Source organism: Mizuhopecten yessoensis, unplaced genomic scaffold, assembly GCF_002113885.1.
Source record: "Mizuhopecten yessoensis strain PY_sf001 unplaced genomic scaffold, ASM211388v2 scaffold2021, whole genome shotgun sequence".
In the NCBI taxonomy this organism is placed as follows: Eukaryota; Metazoa; Mollusca; class Bivalvia; order Pectinida; family Pectinidae; genus Mizuhopecten; species Mizuhopecten yessoensis.
In genome coordinates, this window is record NW_018404338.1 from 18260 (window position 1) to 37770 (window position 19511).

The 19511-nt window shown below is 36.3% G+C and overlaps 1 protein-coding gene across 3 annotated transcripts in view; it reads right to left on the bottom strand.

Moving 5' to 3' along the window:
* Positions 1–661: 661 nt before the first annotated feature.
* The window catches only part of LOC110444142, a 32161-nt gene continuing 13311 nt past the window's right edge, over positions 662–19511 (bottom strand). For 2 of the 3 annotated variants that reach the window (XM_021488553.1, XM_021488567.1), the window contains 6 exons: positions 14210–14991; positions 13050–13198; positions 12593–12813; positions 10982–11047; positions 5523–5669; positions 662–3817 (listed from right to left, as the gene is read on the bottom strand). In XM_021488553.1, coding sequence (XP_021344228.1) covers positions 3511–3817; positions 5523–5669; positions 10982–11047; positions 12593–12813; positions 13050–13198; positions 14210–14991 — 1672 coding nt within the window. In that variant the 3' untranslated portion in view covers positions 662–3510. Of the gene's footprint in view, positions 3818–5522; positions 5670–10981; positions 11048–12592; positions 12814–13049; positions 13199–14209; positions 14992–18140; positions 18711–19511 lie in introns of those variants that run through there. The other variant, XM_021488560.1, reaches the window with a different exon arrangement.

Genomic DNA, 19511 nt, shown 5'->3' on the forward strand with positions numbered 1-19511 from the left:
CCCATCTTCATAACACTATGACAAAATCATACCGAGTGAAAGTGCTTTTGTACAAAACAATGAAAACAGCAAGGGTTGTGAAGTAATGTAACACCAATCATTGGCTGATAACAGCTAGCTGTCCATACATGTCCCATATATACAGGATGTGACATGCGTTTTCATTTCCTATGAGATTTATGAAACGAGTTTAAGATTTTTTCAATAGGCGAGCTAAAATGAAAAATTTGTGACGAGTTTCATAAATTTCATAAAAATTGAAAACGGGTGAAAGATCCTTTTTATGTAAAACAACAATTTTCATGCAACCTTGAAATGTAAAAAGTCGCCATTTTGACTCCAGTGCGCAAGTCTATGACGTCATGTATTTGTCCTAGGTGTGAGGCCACAATTGAAACAATTGAAACTTACAACCAATCACAATCGCTGGTAGGTCATATTACATGGGTTAATATGCAAAAACATATGACATGAATATATTCACTGGATAACACAGTACATTGTGTGATAAAAACAAGTAATTACCAACGACAGATAAATATTTGCTGAATACAGCTTAAATTAATATTTATGGTTCCCTCAATAAAGTTGACATTAACATCAGTGCATACTGGGTATTCCCTTTTCAACCTTTGGTCTTTTATAAAGATAAAATGTTTAAAAAAAAAAAAAAAAAAATGACATCTGAACATTAAAACTTCCTTCAAGTGAGTTTAGAGCAGTTAAACATGTTTTTCTCTGTAAATAGTAGACAGTGACCTTGACAGTAACACACATTCTTGTACAAGGTACTTTTATGTTAGGTTATTACCAAGTCTGATCAAAATCAATGCAGAAATGAAATTTAACTAATAAAAATTCTACATACATTTTATAGTAAAAACTATCATAATCTTTGTACCTTGAACATGGACTCGTTCGAGGTATTCACATAATCAAATATATGCTAAAAAACATTTTTTTTTTACATTGATGAGAACACTGACAAAGTGGCTGGACTATACAAACTAGGACCCTTACAGCATCTGATGTTTGAAGTCAGATCTACTGAAGCTGGTCTAGAACTTTAAAATTGTTTGAGATGTAATACATAGCTCACAGTTTTGATATTCACTTAAGGTCTATTGGTAAAAATCTTCCAAAAATACAAAAATACAGGACGGCTGGCTGGCTGGCAACCATTTTTCATTTTCTGATCTTTCTCAAATTAGACCATGCACAATTATGGATTAATTGGAATCTGCACACTAAGTTTCATTAAAATCCATTGAGTCATTTGTAAGAAAAAGCAGTAAGAAAAAGGTTTACAGACCGACTAACTTAATGAAGTGAATTCACTCTCTCGATCCTAACAAGTCCTGTTAAGGAGATTATCATCGCATTGAGGTACATAGTATACAGAGTGTATGCTTGAATATCTGTGATTTGACATGCACTGAAACAGCATACCTCACCCAAAAGTGTTTCCAGAAAATATATTCAAATACTTTTAAACAAACAATTAAAACTGAACCGTGTCTAACTTTCAATAATAAATGTGTTTGCTATTTTCATAATGTTACCATCATGTATGCTAATTAATTATATAATCTCCTTAAGCTAACTGTCAAAATACACGGCTATCAATATATTAAGTGCATTTTAAAAATACATACAACAAAATATGACAATCTCAAAATGTTACAGCAAAATACATCTGATGAAAATTTGTTCACATTCACAATACAGGGATGTTTACAAAAATATGGCTTGGCACTTTCCCAGCAATAAAACAATTGGTGTGGGAAATTCATTTGTGGTTCTTACATGATATGACAGTTTACTATGATATGTCAGTTTACCATGATATGTCAGTTTACCATGATATGTCAGTTTACCATGATATGTCAGTCAGTTTACCATGATATGTCAGTTTACCATGATATGTCAGTTTACCATGTCAGTTTACCATGATATGTCAGTTTACCATGTCAGTTTACCATATGTCAGTTTACCATGATATGTCAGTTTACCATGATATGTCAGTTTACCATGATATGTCAGATTCAAATTGTGTTAATGACAAAAACAATTTCCATCTTCATAACACTAAGACTCTTTCCCACTGTGTGAATGTGCTATTGTACAAAAAACAATGAAAACATTGAGGGTTGTGAAGTAATATAACACCTATCAGTGGCTGCTAACATCTGTCCATACACGTCCCATATACACAAATAGTTACCAACGACAGATAAACATATGCTACATAAACCTTAAATCAAAATTTATGGTTCCCTCAATAAAGTTGTCATTAACATCAGTGCATACTGGGTGTTCCCTTTTTCAACCTTTGGCCTTTAATAAAGATAAAATGTTTTTAAACTAGAAAATGTCTGCAAGACATGAATGCCCCCATCACCATGTAAAATGAGTTTCAGTGATGATGATGTTTGACGGGATGGGATGGACATGGACAACACTTTATGCCCCCCCCCCCATTTTATGGCGGGGGCATACAAATTTTAAATTGACATTAAAACTTCCTTCAAGAGAGTTTAGAACAGTTAAAAATGTGACCATGACAGTAACACAAATTCTTGTACAAGCTACTTTTATGTTAGGTTATTACCAAGTCTGATCAAAATCACTGCAGAAATGATTTGATGAATAAAAATTCTACATTCATTTTATAGTAAAAACTATCTTAATCTTGGTACCTTAAACACGAACTCGTTCAAGGTATTCTCATAATTAAATATAGCATGAAATTGATCAATTAAGACACACAAGTGAAGATCAGAAGTGAATGAATGCAGGTACATAAAAATGTCCATGCATATATGAGAGTTATCAGGAATATTCGACACATGACCGGAACCAAAATCGAAATTATATGTTGCCCTTTGGTGTTAAAAAATCCCAAGGAATGAAGCCGCTAGAGCACTGACAAGGATTTTCTAAAAATAGTTACAGTGACCTTGACCTTGACCCAACAACTGAATTGTAATCCTGCGACCTCTACAACAACCAGAAATTTATATTTATTTTGTGGTTTGTACTACCGACAAATATTTTTGTTCAAGGTCTTGTTGCTTAAGTATTATCAATATACTTACACAAAAAATGGTAAAGCGTAGAATTAGCACCTAGAATTAGGAAGATGGAAACATTCAGGACTAAGTTTTCAAAGCATGGTTAGCTTCATAATAGTTAACCAAAACAATTTCATTACTGATAATATTTCTTAGTTGATCAGACTTTGAGCAACTTGGTCCGGGTCATTATCCAATTAATCATGGGTCTATAATTTATCGACCGTAATTAATGAATCAGTCAACATCAGGTCATTCTGACCTAGGATTATCACAAACATTAAGAGTTCAAACATCCCATCAAATTCTACAGAAAAATACAATTGCAGAATTTTAAGGGGGTCTTTCTTCAGTCTCATTGAGGAAAAATTATGTCTTGGTTATATGTAAAGCTATACACCTTACTGTAGACAGAACAGTTAACAATGCTAGTCTACTAGCCATCATCTTCATTGTCCTCACTGTGTGGGGTCTCCTCCTCCTCCTGGACAGTACAAGGGGCAGCTTCAGAGGGAGCAGGAAGTCTAATGAAGAAGGCATAACTCGGGAATGTTTCGGGAGGATCTGTTGTCCAGGGTTCAAGATCGCCTTCTTGATTGTTCGGGTAGTAGTACCATCTTCCTGTTGGTCTGCCTTCGCTGTCTGTTCTACCTTCTGGTATGAAGGCACGGGACATATAGTGCCCTAGAATGTGAAGATCCTCGTTTCCAGGTCGAACAAATGTGAAGAGGAACATCATATACCTGTAATGAAATCACATTTTTCTAATAATAAGTAAATAGGAGACATCATTATGAACCTGTAATGAAATCATCTTTCTAATATCTAAATATATAGGAGACATCATAATGAACCTGTAATGAAATAATATATGTAATTACTGGGTATACCAAGTCATCAGTGTAATATGGAGGCTGGATCACAATATCAGGAAATCTCAAGCTTTCAAACAATATCCACATGACCAGTTCCTAAAAATCTATATCAAAGTTTATAAAACGTTATGTCTCAATTATTTTTTTAAATGCATATATAGCCTCTACCATGCCTAATCTCTGAGAAGTTCAGACAAAAATGTTTAAGTGAAGAAAAGAATAGAGTATCTATTACTTCTGAATTACAAAATATAATTTCACACATTTACTTAAACTCCTATCAGGAGGGAAGGAGTTTAAGATTAAGGAGTTTTATCAGTACTCTATGAAAGCATGATCAAGTTCACACTCAGGAATATTTAGACTAGAAGAATGAGAGGAAAACTCAATCAGATATACCTTTGTCATGAAATTATTATTTGGCATTACACTAAAATATCAGTATGAATATTTAATGTGATCAAAATAGATAAGACTTGCATAAAGGTCACCCTAGATTGTGGTTCTAGCAAATGTCATCTGAATGAAGACAGAATATACATAATTCTATTCAAAAATGTCGGCCTTCATATGTACGTTTATTAGAAAAGAATGAAAAGAAGAGAGGACCAGACAAATTGGGAGTCTTAGAAAATTTAATCAAACTCACATGTTTCATCCCACTTCGTGGGCCATCAACAGTAAAATAGAACAATGATGTCATCGTATACTTGCAATGTCTTTCAAAATATGGTATAAGATTTTGCGGTATTTTCATAATCAAGCCGAGAGTATAAAGGGCAGAGTGTTTCTAACAAAATGTGATATATCTAAAAAGGAAATAATGTAGTCTATCATAACGACCCCCATTTGTAATGTACTGATCGATGTTAATCATCAATTAAATATAGTGTTAAAAGATAATATATTGGGTGATATAATTAAACTGTAGTTAAGTAAAATTCACATATTTCCATATCTCGCAAGTGACGACGACGCACTGGAAAGTCACCTCCGGATCCAAATGGTTTACCAACCTCTAGGTCATAAAATGGAGGCATTAGATTATCCTGGCAAGTCTGCTTATCCCTGTTTCTTATTCACTCTTTAAATGAATAACCATGTAGGTGATAGATATATTCTTATACCATTTTTTCACAGACATTGCAAGTATACTATGACATCATTGGTTTTTTTACTGTTGTAGACGTCACTATATACCGTTTTTGTTGTTTGTCGCTAGGCAGGGCACCGCTTTCTGTTCTCTTTTTCATTTTGAAAATAATGCATTGTTCTGATGACGGCCGACATAGTGGGCCAAAACATGTAAAGGGGAATACATTTGCAGAGACTCCCCATTTGATGTTGTTTGGTCATCTCTCCTTTGAATTTCGATTACTCTTATGGTCAGACTATATATAGTGAATTCTTATTAGGAATCCACCAACTGGGGTAAACAGAACTTTACTGAACATCCACTAGCAGATGTTGGTTTTGATTTTATTTGTATTTTCAAATAAAGATCAGAGTGATTATTTATGACATTTGCCAGAATCGACCAGATCTTAATTACTAAGGAGTTAATAATCATTACCTCTCTCCAAACAGCTCTACAATCTCTCTATCATTGACAACTTGACTGTTTGGTATGCGATGACGTAGAGAGATCAAGTTCACCGCCAGGATCAATGGTGGAGTTCCCGATTCAAATACAGCATTGCTGGTTGTCTGACCATTACACCTGTAGACAAACACCAATGTTTAATTCAAACAGAAAATCTAATGTGAACTGAAAGAATACTCTTAAAACAAATTTATATCAGAGGTTATATTTCGCTATTGTTGCATTTAACGTCAGTACCATAAATTCCTTAACACAACCAATCAGAGGGGTCTTGGCTCCTTAACACAACCAATCAGAGGGGTCTTGGCTCCTTAACACAACCAATCCGAGGGGTCTTGGCTCCTTAACACAACCAATCAGAGGGGTCTTGGCTCCTTAACACAACCAATCAGAGGGGTCTTGGCTAATTATCATTTGTAAGCTCCTTCTGGTCCTATGCTAGTTTGATTATTTTTCTTTATTTATCTTAGTCATGTCAACAGACCATTCACCTTGTGGTAACTTTTAAGTAAACTTGTGTTTGACATTTTATGTCCTTTAAAAAGAAAGATTTTTGTTTGTAGATCTCATAAATAGCAATATAACTACTGTAAGGCACAGTATGGGATCTAGATCCAAACAAACAAATATTTTTTGGATGCATATTACAGTGTACTTAAATAAGATATATGGGCAAAGAAGAATTAACAACAGTGCAGACAAGGAATTTGTCAAACTTTCAGGGCAATCCAACCCATTTTCAAGACAGAAACATGAACACTTATATATCACAACAAAGATAGATAGTCATTATAAAACAATACTAAAAACAAAAAGAGGCCCAAGAGGGCCTGTATCGCTCACCTGAATATTTAAGCAGTCATAGCAAAATATTCTCATTAAATATTATATTACTCTGTGACCTCTAGAACAAATCCATTAAAATGTTGTTGAACTCTGTGACCTCTAAAGTAGGTTGAGGTCATTTTCATTCGCAAACTTTGGTGAGCTCTATCCCAAGAAGTCACCAGCCAAATATAAGGATTTATACCTTTCAGTTCTTCAGAAGAAGTTGTTCTAAGCGGTAGTCATATCTGAATCCTGTTACCTCTAAAGTAGGTCAAGGTCACTTTCATTCGCAAACTTTGTTGGGCTCTTTCCCAGGAAATAACCAGCCAAATATTAAGGTTCTATAACTTCCAGTTCTTTAAAAGTAGATCAAGGTCATTTTCATTCTCAAACTTTGTTGGGCTCTTTCCTAGGAAGCTACAAGCCAAATATAAAGATTCTATACCTTTCAGTTGTTCAGGAGAAGTCATTTGAAGTGTCTGACACATTTGACCCCTGTGACCTTGAAAATAGGTCAAGGTCATTTTCATTCTTAAACTTTGTTAAGCTCTATATATCACAACAAAGATAGATAGTCATTATAAAACAATACTAAAAACAAAAAGAGGCCCAAGAGGGCCTGTATCGCTCACCTGAATATTTAAGCAGTCATAGCAAAATATTCTCATTAAATATTATATTACTCTGTGACCTCTAGAACAAATCCATTAAAATGTTGTTGAACTCTGTGACCTCTAAAGTAGGTCAAGGTCACTTTCATTCGCAAACTTTGTTGGGCTCTTTCCCAGGAAATAACCAGCCGAATATTAAGGTTCTATAACTTCCAGTTCTTCAGAAAAAGTCATTTGAAGTGTTTGACATATCTGCCTCATGTGACCTTAAAAGTAGGTCAAGGTCATTTTCATTCTCAAACTTTGTTGGGCTCTTTCCTAGGAAGCTACAAGCCAAATATAAAGATTCTATACCTTTCAGTTGTTCAGGAGAAGTCATTTGAAGTGTCTGACACATTTGACCCCTGTGACCTTGAAAATAGGTCAAGGTCATTTTCATTCTTAAACTTTGTTAAGCTCTATCCAAGGAAGCCATCAGCCAAATATGAAGATTCTATACCTTTTAGTTCTTCTTCAGAAGTCGTTTGAATTTTTTGACATATTTGACCACTGTGACCTTTAAAGTAGGTCAAGGTCATTTTCGTTCTCAAACTTTGTAGGGCTCCTACCAACAAAGCTTTCAGCCAAATATCATGACTCTAGGCCTGTCCGTTCTTCAGAAGAAGTTGTTTAAAGGAAAAGTTGATGGACGAGGACGGACGGACGACGGACGACGCACCACGACATATGCTCACTTGCCCTTCGGGCGGTGGGGAGCTCAACTGTTTCAAAGTTATGACCCAGGGTCTACGTCTCCAAGGATGGGGCCTGACCCTCAGGGCCATCCTGGAAGCATATGTGCATTCACCTCTTTATACTCTTTATAGTCAGCAATGGTTTATATGGTTATAGGGTAGGGATCTCAAACATTTCCAAGTAAACTATTTTTGGCCCAACCCCTTACCCCGGGGGGTCAGCCTGTCCATTGGTTCCCCTTCACCCAAGGATGCTTCAGAACAAATATGGAACAAATCCTTTCATTCCTACAGAAAAAGGATATTAAAGAATTTGCTATATTTCCCATATAGGGCCCTGCCCCTCAGCCCACAGGGGGGCTAGACCCACCATTTCTACAAATTTGTTCCCCTTCACCTAAGGATGCTTCTGACCAGATATGGAACAAATCCTTTCATTCCTACAGAAGAAGAAGGATTTTTAAGAATTTGCTATATTTTCCTTATTTGGCCCGCCCCTCAGCCCCCAGGGGGGCCAGACCCACCATTTACACACAATTTGTTCTCCTTTTCCCAAGGATGCTTCTGACCAAATTTGGTCAATATCTGCTTAGTTGTTCATGACTAGTAGCAATTTTTAGGAAAAGTTGACGGACGCCAGATGCCGGACACCGCGCCATGGCATAACCTCACCGGTTCTTCGGACCAGGTGATCTAAATAAGGATTTTGAAGAATTTGCTATGTTTCCCCTATTGGGCCCCACTCCTCTGCCCCCAGGAGGGCCACACCCACCATTTACACAAAATTAAGTGCCCTTGGCCCAAGGATGCTCAAGACTAAATCAGGATAAAATCCCTTTATCCCTATGGTAGAAGAAGGATTTTAAAGGTTTTACCTCTATTTCCCCTAATCGGCCCAGCCCCTCTGCCCCCAGGGGGGCCACACCCACTGTTTATACGAAATTGAGTCCCTTTTGCTAAAGGATGCTCCAGATTAAATTAGGATTAAATCCCTTAATCCCTATTGTAGAAGAAGGATTATAAAGGTTTTACCTCTATTTCCCTTTATTGGGCCCCACCCCTCAGGTCTCCGGGGGGCCACACCCATCGTTTATAAAAACGGTGGGTGTGTTAAAAAGGATCAAACAGTGGGTGAGCTAAAAAGGATCAGAATGAAAAAATAACACCTACATGCACAATATCAGGTGGTAGTTATCATATACGAAAACTTCAATTGAAATTGGCCCCATAGTTTTTGGGGAATTTTCCGAACAAGGATTTTTCAACAAAGGGCAATAAATCCATAAAAAAGTGTCAGAATGAAAAAATAATACCTGGATGTACAACATCAGGTGGAAGTTATTATATCTGAAAACTTTGTTGAAAATGGCCCAGTAGTTTCGGAGGAATTCCGAATTGTCTGGACAAGGATTTTCCAACAAAGGGCAATAACTTTGTAAAACAAGAGGCCCAATGGGCCTGCATCGCTCACCTGGTATAAAACTCACACTTGTAACCTTAAAAGTGATCTAAAATGAAGCTACAGGAAAAATATCAGTATTTATGATTAAAATTCATTCAAAAGACCCTGTTATTATTTTTTGAACATTTCACCCCTGTGATTAAAAGTTGAACAAAGTCATTTTGTTGAACACATTGTATAGCCTTTCATCTCAGGATGCAACTTGCAAAGTATAAACATCCTGGGACACATGGTTATTCAGAAGAGGTTGTTTAAAGATTTAAAAAAAAAATGACCCCTGTGACCTTGAATATAAGTCAAAGTCATTCACTTTCACAAACAAAGTAGTCCTTGATCCCAGCATATGCTACTGACTAAATATCAACATCCTGAGCCTTTTGGTTATTCAGAACAAGTTGTTGAAATATTTTGAACATATTTGCTCCTTGTGACCTTGAATATGATTCAAGGTCATACATTTATACAAACTTGGTAGCCCTTGATCCTAGTATGCTACTGACCAAATATCATCACCCTGGGCATTTTGGTTATTCAGAAGAAGTTGTTTAAAGTTTTTAACATATTTGACCCCTGTGACCTTGAATATGGGTGAAGGTCATTCATTTGAACAAACTTTGTAGCCCTTCATCTCAGCATGCTACTGGCCAAATATCATCACCCTGGGCATTTTGGTTATTCAGAAGAAGTTGTTTAAAGTTTTTAACATATTTGACCCCTGTGACCTTGAATATGGGTGAAGGTCATTCATTTGAACAAACTTTGTAGCCCTTTATCTCAGCATGCTACTGGCCAAATATCATTACCCTGGGCATTTTGGTTATTCAGGAGAAGTTGTTTAACATTTTTGACATATTTGACCCCTGTGACCTTGAATATGGGTGAAGGTCATTCATTTGAACAAACTTTGTAGCCCTTCATCTCAGCATGCTACTGGCCAAATATCATCACTCTGAGCATTTTGGTTATTCAGAAGAAGTTGTTTAAAGGTTTTTTAATACAATTGACCCCTGTGACCTTGAATATAATTGAAGGTAATTCATTTAAACAAACTTGGTAGCCCTTCACCCAAGCATGCTACTGGCCGAATATCAACTCCCTGGCCATTTTGGTTATTGAGAAGAAGATGTTTAAAGTTTTTGACATATTTGACCCCTGTGACCTTGAAAATAGGTGAAGGTCATTAATTTTAACAAATTTTGTAGCCCTTCATCCAAGTTTGCTTCTGGCCAAATATCGACACCCTAGGCCTTTCAGTTATTAAGAAGAAGTGGTTTAAAGTAAAATATTGACGCCGGACGCCGGCCGGACGTTGGACGCCGCGCCACGGCATAAGCTCACTTGGCACTTCGTGCTAGGTGAGCTAAAAATCAGAATGAAAAAATAATATACTGATGCACAATTTCAGGTGGTAGTTATCATATCTGGAAACTTTCTTTGAAATCGGTCCATAGCTTTAGAAGTAGTCTGGACAATTAATTTCAGGATTTTTTCAACAAAGGGCCATAACTTTGTAGAAAAGGGTCAGAATGAAAAAGTAATACCTGATGCACAACTTCAGGTGGTAGTTATTACATAGAAGCTGGAAACTTTCCTTGCAATTGGTCCATACCTTTAGAAGGAATTGTCCGGACATTTTTTTTCTACAGACGGACAGACAAGCTGATTCCAGTATACCCTAACTTTGTTGCGGGGGGTATACTAACACCTTGTACATGGACACACATGTTAGTAAGTCATGCTAAGTACATGAGAAGGTGTGTGTTTTAAAATTTAGATAACATAGAAGTAACCTACCCTTCCCGACGGCATACTCCATGTTGAATAAAGTAGGACCTGAAAGCTTCCTGGAAACCTGTCGAACTGTAAGTGAAAAGTATTGTTAAATTCAGTTTCAAAATATTAAATGCAGTTAAAATTCAATTCAATGTAATTAAAGTTGAAAAGAAGTTAAAGGTGATGGAGCCAGTGTCAGTTGTAGATTCGTGGGTTGATCAGTGGGGCAAATACAAACCCACTTAATTGGCAATGCTTGCAGTTTGATATTATAAACATTATAAGAACCTGACTCATGCCATGGGGCTGGAGGGTCAGGGCCCAAAAAGGTCAAATAAAGTTTCAACAATCTTCTTTCTAGCCCTAGAGGTTATTTCATTGGGAAATAACATCTGCACGCGCATGGTGTATCTTCCAATAATACATGGCTATAGCTATTAACCAATAAAAAGTGTCATTACATCCAGGCCGTATATAGGAAACAACATTTTGGGTATAGTTTGCTTATTTCAGTGGAGAAAAGTTTTCAAACAGTTAGAATTATCATCATGTGATTGCAGTCGATGCTATCAAAATTAAGACCCTGACTCGCCCCCAGGCCTGAGGGATGAGACCCAAAATGGGTCAAATTGGCTAAAATTTCAACAATCTTCTTTTCAAACCAAAATAAGCTTGGAAAGAAAATTCCCAAGTTGCTTTACCTAAATTGTGAATAACACTATCCCTGGGTCATCAAATTATCCCTTGGGAAAGGGTTAATTTATCATTTTGTCAAGGAAACCACTTTAGGCATAATTTGATTACCTTGTACACGTTTTATTTGTTTTTGTCACATCCAAAAACCAAGTAACAGCTTTATCTCATTGATCAGTTGTTTACTGTCACACTTAACCATTCACAATTGTTCAGTCATTCCCCTGATATCTTAAAAGATGTTTTTTTCAATGTGTGGTCAGACTCCAATCGCTTTTATTAAACTGGTTTTGAATATTCCTTTTGGTGTTTGTTTTATACAGATTTTACTATAGTAGTGAAGTAACAATGGGACTCTTACACAAGGCACCACATGTGTATAATCAATGTGTCCAGAAATAGCATTACTCATTCAAAATAGTTATTGAACTTTTAACTTGACCTCAGTCTGAATATGTTTGCAGCAAGTTACCATGAAGGATGCCTGTACCAATGCCGAAAACTGGAAGTGTTAGAATCTGTTTTTATGGCATGAATATAGCTTTGATGATATATTTCTGAAAAGAACAATATACCTTGCGGGACTTTCGTGAGAACTGATAAAGATGAAATAAACAAATAGTATTCTGAGTCTAAAATTTCAGCGGGGCTAGACCTGGATTTGAACTCTGGACTTCAGATTGTAATGCTATCACTCTAACCAATTAAGCTACCTGGTCAATCAAAGTGTCCAGATCAAACTGTGCTACAGTTATATACTTTATATCCAAATGGAAGTTAAGGGGAGGTAATTCTATATATAGGCAATAATACATTGCAGTGGGACAGGGATCTTTAATTATCTAAAATAAAAGTACATTTCCAAACTTTTATAATTCACTTCTATAAAGATACATACACTTATATTCCATACAAAAGCATATCACAACCTGCACTTACGGATCAAAATTCCCCAAAGGGATGTTATACACCGGTAGTCCTAAAGAACTGGTGTGACATCCTTCGCAGAGTGTGTCACTCCTGTGACAAAGTTGCCTCTCAATGAGGGGCATTACCCTCTGACCTTCTGAGCTTAGCATATCGTAGACGTATGGCACTAGACGAAATTTTGCTTCTGCAAAGCGACCTTTCTTGCAAAGAAGGACTGCCTCCCACAGATGCTGCAAAGAAATTGCTATAGCTAAAGTCAGGTCCTCTGATTTCAGACATTGCTTAGAAGCTACTTTCACATTTCATCATTGAATTTTAAACTTTCTTTGTTCTCTAGAACTCTCAATATAAATTTCATTAAAATCAAAATCAATTTACCATTTATAAAGTAGAACTTGCATATTGAACCTAAAATGATTCACTAACAGGAGCTGTTATTATAACTGAAAACCAGAACATAATTTACCCGATATGAATCTGGAAATCTCCCTGCTAGTTCTTCTAAAAGTTGCAGGAATAACGGGAAACGAAAGATTTGGTGCAACCCGTTCAAAAATTGATCCATGTTGCAAGTATTTATTAAGGGAATCCCAATCCCACCTCCATGAGGAACACCTTCAAAGATTAACAGTTTGATTAGCAAAATATTTAGAGTAGACAGTATAGCAATGGAAAATTAGATTTATACATAACACATAACTTGATATCACAATAACTCAATATGTTTTGTTTATTATATAAATTTGATTTCCTACATAATTCCCTTGCCGAATCAAGTCATTTCGTTACACAAATAACTAATTGTATGTACATGTGCACACACATAACTGATTGTATGTACATGTGCACACACATAACTAATTGTATGTACATGTGCACACACCTAACTGATTGTATGTACATGTGCATACACATAACTGATTGTATGTACATGTGCACACACATAACTGATTGTATGTACATGTGCACACAAATAACTAATTGTATGTACATGTGCACACACCTAACTAATTGTATGCACATGTGCGTAAGTGGTGGCCGAATCGACAATGATTTGCGTGGACAACATATTTGATACCTTTGTGTGCATACGCTTTACTGGTCATTTGTCTGATGAAGGTGATAGAATACGTATAGTACAGTCATCTAAATGTCACATATAAACACTTATTAGTTGTGCTACATTAATCTTTTCACAATACCTACATGAAAGTTTTTCATTTTTCATACCACTTTATCTGGTCGTTCAATGTAGTTTTTCAACTTATGCAACATAATCTATTTTGGGTTTTTCATAATTATGAAATGTATTGTAACAAGAAAATCTTTGTCCTAGACCCTGAGGGATGCCCTTTGCAAAATATAGTTAATCTCCCTCCAGCCATATTGTACATGTAGTCTTTTAAAAGAAAAGTTGATATCACAGACATTAAAAGAAATGACATTAGACAACAAATGACACTAGATAGTATATGTTTTTGGCCAGGTAAGCTAATAAAACATCTTCTATATATGATATGAATTTTCACGGCTACATTATTTGAATTATCCAACATGAAAACTGTTGAAATATTAAAAAAAAAAAAAAATGTACAGCATTAATGATTCTGTTTTGTCAACAGTTACCTTGAGGTCGGGTCTCTGGTGGTCGAGTTCTACTGTTTGGCAGAACTTCAGTAACCTCAGTTGATCTTGCTCCATCATCGGGTTGTTCTTTGTCAATGAGGCAGGTCTCAGCATGATGCTGCATATGGACAACATTTTGGTAATTCTGCTGCCTAGATTCTTGCCTCAACATGCTTGCCATGTAGCTTTCATTGGCTGTTCCATTCACTGGATGCAGGTTGTTACCTGGAACTGGCAATTCCGCATCCATTTCAGTACGAGGTAAATCGGGACGTACAGATGAGTATGCACTACTCTCGTTGAGGGTCTCTCTGCGAGGTTGACCTCTAATGTTATTTGAGTGTGGCATATCTTCTTGTAGATATGCATAAAAGGCAAAAAGTAACAGACATAATAAAATTAATAAAATGTCTTTGTCAGTTGGTTGAATAGATCTAGAATTGGTTGGAGGTGGGTCAGAGTCATCAGGAACAGCTTCAACATCGTCTACTACTAAGGAATCTTCTGTGAGATCAATATTGAAACAGGCGTTTGATGCATCTGGTATTAAATCCATCTCATCATTCTTGCTGGTATTGATAGGAGAGGCACTATTGGCCAAGGCAGGATTCAATTCTGGGGTAATGGAACAGCTCAAAGGCATATCTTGATCTGAATTGTTGTCAGAGGTACCAATTGGTACCTGGGGCTCCATATCTTGATCTGAATCTGTCCTTTGCGATTTGTTGTCATCCTCTTCAAAGACAGTAACACCTCCTATAGGCCTTGTACTTGAAGCCATTCTGTGAGTAAAGTAAACATTCTGTGAGTAAAGTAAACAGAGACAATTGCTTCAAAATAATGTGTCACTCAATTTGAAGTATTATCTGTACATTTAGTAAAAATGACAGGTTTTAAACCCTAAAATCTACGTAATAAGACTAAATTGACTTAAATATAAAATTATTCCTAAAATATTAATGTTTATAAGTATTCCCGGTAACACAATACTATAAAAAATATTAACAGGTTAAAGCAGATTTTCTGCTATATATGAATGGACGGAATAATTAATTGAAAAATTCAAATTTAGCTGTAACCATAACATATAATTTACTGCTTTACATTATATGTTTGGATTGCAATGTTAAAATTAATTCATGATATGTAAATGTTTGTTTTAAACCTGATGAACACTTTATATCTGTGTCAATGAATTATCAGTATAGCACTTACAGACAGCTCTTGATCACACCTGTGTGCTGTCACCAGGCAACAGTAGCCCCCAGGGCCCCTGGATGTCCCCACAACTTCATCGCTGACAAAGTCAGATCTTATTGCGACGAGTACCCTACCCCATTTCTTATCCACATTTGACATTCGATCTTTCCGAAATACTTTAAAGTTATCTGGTATAAATTCTGAGTCTTTTATTGATGGATCAAGCCATGTTTCTGTTCTGAATATTACATCAGACTTGGTACTTTTGAGTAGGTTTAGGAAGAGATGTTGCTTAATTTTCACTGACTGGAAATTTACATTCAGAACTTGCAGGGGCTTTACATTTTTTTGTTTGGCCATGTTGTTTCTCCGTCGTACCGGAGTCGAGGCGTGAAGGGGTCTATTTGTCATAGCATTGCTTTATAATGTTGAAGCTACCGTCCGTGGGACTCATGATGTTATTGAGCGTATCATAACGATTTGATGTGCTGATGCCATGTACACATGTAGATCGTAAGCTATTGAGCTGTAATTTGGTTGGTCACAAATAATACAATACCAGCTCACCATGCTATAATTGAGGTCCTGGTAAGTATTACTATGGATATTTTGGCAGCTTGTATGGTACCATTGATCATATGACTCGCACACAATGCCTCGGTGTTCCCAGGTCACTAGGTTGTCGCATGGGTATTTGGTTATATCGGCCCAAGGTAATATCGGCCAGGCCTATTTTACCCAAGTGAAATCGGCCCAAGTTAAAATCGGCCCTACTATGTATCTATATGTTAAATACATGGGATTTATACATTTATTATACATTAAAGGATTTAATTAATTACGTACTGTTGTTGTTGTTGTTTTGATTTTATTGCCTTACACAAACAATGATGTTTGCCTACCAGACTGTTGTTATAGGTGAGTATAGCTCATAATTAACTCTCGAGTACCTCATCACCGCCTCAACTCCAGGTAGCCAATCAAATGTATTGATCACTCACGCAAATGGTGATAAATATGACTGGTTTTCTTGGACAATCACTTTCAATCGACTTACATCATTTGAACAACACTTTGCACCTAATCAACATGAGCGACAACTGTCTACATTGTGACCGTGTGATGAGGCCGAGGCAGCATGCGTTGCAGTGCGACACATGTAGCAGATGGCAACACAGGACATGTGATACTGGTATGTAATTTTAATATAGATTCCATTGATGGCCGAAAAATATGGTTTCGTTTAATAAAAAATACGAAAATTCTTTCGGCCATAATAGGAGTAAATTCTTAATCGTTATTAAAGTAACTAGATTTCATTAGATACTTTTAGCCCATTTGTAAGTACAATTATATAATTATATAGTTTCTTTAAATATGTATATTTCATTTATGGCCGAAATATGGTTTCATTTGATACTAGCGCTCGTACAAAATACATGTACGGGCACCGAGTATCTAATGAAATCATGTTTCTCATAAGCATGTACACGTATGTCGATATTTGATTTTATTAAATATTATATTTCCGCTCCCCATAGCATCGGCGGTCATATACTGTTTGATAAAGTCAAATTGTGTATGTTCGTGTACATGAAGGCCGAAACTATGATTTTATTAAGCATGTACACGTAAGTCGACACCTTTTTAAAATAACTTTTAAATTTTCATTGTAGGTATATCTCTTGAGATGTACAGAGCCACCGTCCGAGGCAAGGGAAATAGTGCGGTGAATAGGACAAATAGTGTAGGGCAGAGAATCGAATAGGACAAATAGTGCAGGGCAGTGAATAGGACAAATAGTGTAGGGCGGTGAATAGGACAAATAGTGTAGGACAGTGAATAAGACAAATAGTGTAGGGCAGTGAATAGGGCAAACATTATTGATCATTTTGAACTTTAGATATAAAAATATATTTTGAGACATCAACTAAACATTTTGGCTCTTAAAGAGGAGGCCTCCACGTGGCAAGAGCTGGTAACGATGTATCCAGTTATTAAAGAAAAACAACTGTATGCATCGGCTAACTTCCTCATTAATCATATAAAAAAAATCATTCCAATAGTTAAATCTAATTAAATGATGTCAGTGTTTCAGATTACACACAAAACAGATTACATTAGTATAGGTTACCTCCCCTTGTTGAACTTGCGACTGAGACAAGGAAATGCAGAAAGGAATTTATTAATTTAAAGATATATGTTCAAGAGGTTGATATATAAATGAAACCCAAAGAAAGGGATTATTATAACATTTATGTATATTCCATGTATACATAGGGCCGATTTCATTTGGGTAAATCGAGGCCGTTTTTACCTTGTGCCGATAATAACCATAATATATATTTGGTGCTGTTATTACTTGGGCCCGGGTTTGTTTCTACATCATTAGATTGTACAATAACAAGTAACAGTAAGAGGTGTAATAGCATACTGGGTCTTAATTTGGATAGTAATGTTCTGGGTCTGAATAGGTTGTACATCATGAGTAGTTTGGGCTTATCAGATATTAGCTGCGATAACGCAGCTTTCTGACGACGTGAGATTTTTTTTATATATTGCGGGGCAGAGGAGGCCGGGTATTAATATTAGTACTAATCAGATATATCTACATATATTGGTTTGAACAAGAACATAGGATAGCTGCGCTCGAATAGGGCAGACGTAACTGTTACATCATGTATACTGTAGCCTTTACTTTCTAGCACCATGGGAGGCATCGTTTGCGTACCTGTTTCTCATGTTGGTGTGATATAATACAGTTGTTACGTCAGTAGCGGATCACTCGGCGAAAAAACGATCCACACAATTTCTGAGAACAGGGTTACCACAAACATTGTATATTTATAGAATCTACAAAGTATATCCTTTCATGTCATATTAAAATAATGTATGAACATTGACCATATAAAACAAAATTAACAAAACAAAGCCTACCGTTTTTGTGTCTATAACGGATCACGTTTGTCTATAACGGATCGCGCCCCCTGGTGGGCCTCTGACGGTGATGCTCGATTGCTGGGTGGTCTCAAAACATTTTTCTGTCAGGTAAGCGACCCAATAGATACACGGACAACTTTAAAGACGATATCTTAGTTAAACGCTTTTGCTCAACTGCTAAGTAAAATACAAATTCTTTTCCGAACGTCGGTCTGCTCAATTGTCCATGGGGTTCCAATTAATGAAACAAAATTGTATAACGTCACACTACCACAATTCTGAGAGTTTTGGACTGATATTGAAACTTGTTTGTATTTAAACTAGTTGAGGTGCCGACATCCTTGATATCCAGGGGTTACGCTCATTTACGCTCTCTACACCCCCTGGAAAATAGAAGACTCAGTGTGCGCCACCTTGTTGATGAGACAAGAAGACTAGTTCGACCCTTTGATGTACATCAAAAGAATCTCTCGGTCACGTAACGGTAAAAATTGACAGGTTTTGAAGTCGGTCATCTCAGTCTCCTTTGTAATCTTCAAAGGACAGGTATCAGCCTAGCGATTGGTCAGTATTTTTTACCTGAGACAAATCGTGCCTTCAGTTTTGCTATGACATATTCCAGGGTGTAGAGAGCGAAAGTGAGCGTAACCCCTTGCATGTATCAAGGATGAGGTGCCGTTTGCAACAAAGACCAGAAATCAACATTGAAACATGCTTATAATAAACATATTCAAAATCCTCCTAAATTTCGTCTACGTGTACGTTGTTTTTACTGGCTTTCTGATATGTTTACTTTGTCATCGTGTACTCTTAAAATGGTCCGTTTTCATGATGACTTTTGGTTATATGCTATATGTAATAACACCAATTCACTCAAAAGAAGGGACTTCAATAGTATATGTAAACTGAAAATGTATGTCTTTTTTATAATCCATAAATGAAGAGTATATAAAACAAAACAAAAAGGAGGAAAAAACGATGTCGACGCTTTCGTTTAAAATTGTTTGTGTTTTTTGTATTCATTGATATTGCTTTTCCAAATTTCAGGAGAAGTTTCGTGTGTCTACGAATCCTGTACGTAGTGCTAATGATGTGATGTCTGATACAGCGTAAACACATTAAACAACTGTTTTAATTAAGTATGCCTTTCTACTACCCACTG